At 59.0% G+C, this 2,990-nt stretch overlaps 1 protein-coding gene across 1 annotated transcript in view; it reads right to left on the bottom strand.

Moving 5' to 3' along the window:
- Nucleotide 1: 1 nt before the first annotated feature.
- The window catches only part of LOC113209210 (uncharacterized), a 4,850-nt gene continuing 1,861 nt past the window's right edge, over nt 2-2,990 (bottom strand). Inside the window, exon 3 of the mRNA XM_026426624.2 lies at nt 2-1,719. Within this exon, the coding sequence (XP_026282409.1) occupies nt 1,373-1,719 (347 nt within the window). The 3' untranslated portion in view covers nt 2-1,372. The remainder of the gene's footprint in view (nt 1,720-2,990) is intronic.

A 2,990-nucleotide genomic window follows, 5' to 3' on the forward strand; every position in this document is an offset into this window, starting at 1 on the left:
ATAATTTAGTTTCCATTTTTAAATTAAAGTGCATGGCACCTCACACAATGAGTGTCCGTTCAGTGACACAATGACCAGCTGGAAGCATATTACTTTATACGAGGACAAGAGAGACCAGTTTTTCCTTCTTTCTCTAAAAAGACCACTCCCATGCGGCGACCGAACTAGTCTAGAATGCTTAGGGGAAAGGGAGAGAGAGAGCTGCGAAAGGTCAGGGCGGCAGTGCACCAGACCTCAAAGAGGATTATGCGCAAGCAGGCTGAGCGTATGGAGTGGCCAGGATTTTAGGTCAGCGGGTCAGCTGACTTTAATTGATGGCTTTTATCGAAATATTTTTCCTTCCCTTCGCCTTTCAAATGAAGATGAGGGGAAGCGAAAACGCGGGGAAGAGGTGCGAAGCGAGAGAGCGATAGAGAGAGCGCGCTCGAAAGGGTGAAACACTATCAGCCCGCCGTTGAGACAGGCTGATCTAATGCAGGGAAGCTCAAGCTCAGGCTGGGCCGTTTACCCCAAAACCCCGCAGAGACGCGAGGCCTCGGTGTGACTAGGCGGTGGACCCGGCCTGGGAAGGGAGAGAGCAGCTAGACGTTTTGGTCGAGTCCTGCACCGGCCGCCTCTCATGGGAAATGGAGCCCTGAGAAAGTTATGTTAAAGCTATATCCTCCATTCCGAGAGACGAGACGGTACATCGTAAAAACGTCGTGTCAGTCGTCATGGAGTTGCAGTTTGATGCAAGTACTATAACGTCTTTCACGCCACGTTTGTCATATGTCGTCGTCGTCTTCGTCAAGGGAGAGAGAGAAAGAGAGAGGTAGGGTCACGTGAGTAAGTATGTCATCGCGAGTATGTACAAGATGAAAAAGTAGCATCCGTGAAGGAGGGTAGTCGAGTCTCATCGTCTTATTACAAGGAATAACACGCGAAGCGCGAGCGAAAGGCGGCAAGCGAGAGAAGTGAGCGGGGCGGGCGTGAGGGGAATAGAGAGAGAGCAAGCCTACACGAAGAGAGAACAAAAAGCCACTACACCACAAGGCCCTCGAGATCCGAAAACACGGCCTCTCTTTGTTTTTAAATAATCAGTCCTTGCTTCCAGCGGTCCAGAACGGTCTTCCTAACACGACAAACAACACAGGCCCGACCGCGCCTGCGCAGCTACACATAAATACGGGAGGTCGTTCTTTGGGGGAGGCTGGGGTCGGCGGGACGGTAAACGCCGCCGCTTGCCCAAGGGTGCGGCAAGCAGGGGTTGACAGTCGGGTCGACGCGGGAGGGGGGAGGGTCAATAAATTACCTGGTGGGTAAGGGGGGGAGGGGGAGGTCGCTCGCGGACGGCCCCTGGTGAGGACCGCCGCGGGTGGCCCGGTACGGCACCTTACTCCTTCTTGTACGCGCTGTAGGCGAGGTCCTGGGCGGGCTGTTCAACCTTGAGGGAGCGCGCGTAGTGGCCACCGTGCTCGTCGCCGCCGCCGTAGCTGGAGTGGCTGTGGCTGTAGTGCGGGTGCGCGACCACCTCGTAGCTCTGGGTGTGCTTCTGCTGCGACAGCAGCTTCTTCAGGGCGATGATGCCGGAGAGGACGAGGGCGAGCTTGCCGACGATGAGGGCCTTGAAGGCGAGGAGGGCGAGGGCGCCGAGGGCCAGGGGGATGAGGGCGGCGGCCTTGAGCTTGAGCAGGAGCAGCAGGGGCAGGAGCATCTTCAGCTTCTTCTTCTTGCCACGGGCTGTAACACATAAGGGCAAACGGGCGCGGTTAGAGAGCTGGAGGACGATCGGGTCGTTAAAAGTGTCGGTCACCGCCGGGTCCGGACCAGCCGCGCCAGTCCCACCGCAACACTCCCCGCGACGCCGGCCAAGAGAGCGGGTACATCAGCGCCGCGCAGGGAGCGAGGGGGGGGGGGGGGGACCCAGCCCCAGCAGCCCGGCCCTGGGCCCGGCCCACTTCCACCAATGCAGACTATCGTTTTACGACTAATCGCCTGGGCATTAACGGCACATCTCTCGAGCCGTCCCGCGGCGGCCCGCGGCAGTGCGATGCGGGGAGGACTACTTCCGTGGACTACTTAATCTAGCGTCCGGCCGTGCGTGGAGGTCTCCGGCGCGACTGGGTCACACACACACACACACACACACACACACACACACACACATATGCACGCGGCTGCCACACGCTTGTCGCGTGAGGCGACAAACCAAACAGGGAGAGAGGTGCGAGAGCGTACGAGAGGGAGAGAGACAGAGAGAGACGGGCAGACTGCGCCCTGTTTAGGGACGCCTCGTTTGCGGCGGCATCCCGTGAAGCCATCACCGTGTCTCAGGCGAGTTGAGGCGCGATTCTCAGGAAAAACAGCAGCAGCAGCGCGCGGGATTTCGCGCGGCTGGCCACGGCGAGAGGGACAACAAGAAGCGGTCCGACGAAGTGGCAGGAAAGTGGAATAAACAGATCGTGAGTCATAATCCACAGCTAGAAAGCACACCAGCTGCCGCAGTGCTGCCGCAGTGCTGCCGCAGCGAGCGGTCGCAGTGACCGGTCACGGCTCGTGGCTCCTCCTCCCCGCCGGCACACGTCCGCCGACCAGATGGGAGAGGGATAAGGGAAGGGGCCCCATGAGACATGAGCCATTGTGGCGGCAATAAGAAGCGCGCGGTCACGCCGTCCGTGTGGCGCCTTATGGCCGCCTATGGAGCCAGAATGTGAAAGGATAGAAAGTGATCGCGCTAATTATCGCGACGGCGGCGTGCGTGGTGGTGACGCTCTCATTGTGGAAGCGGCCCCACGCGAGTGAGGAGGAAGGCGGGGGGGGGCGGTACTGCACCAGTCCGACCAGTTGTTGTTCTAGCACGCGCACGCAGGGGGAGGGGGGAGGAGGGGGCTAAAAAAATCGCCGCCGAGACTTACTTTCTCCACGTCCATTTCATGTTGTCGGCCGTATCAATGTGAGCCGGACCTTCTCTCTCTCTCTCTCTCTCTCTCTCTCTCTCTCTCTCTCTCTCT

The sequence above is a fragment of the Frankliniella occidentalis genome, unplaced genomic scaffold (assembly GCF_000697945.3).
Source record: "Frankliniella occidentalis isolate FOCC.00 unplaced genomic scaffold, Focc_3.1 Scaffold2411, whole genome shotgun sequence".
Lineage (NCBI taxonomy): Eukaryota > Metazoa > Arthropoda > Insecta > Thysanoptera > Thripidae > Frankliniella > Frankliniella occidentalis.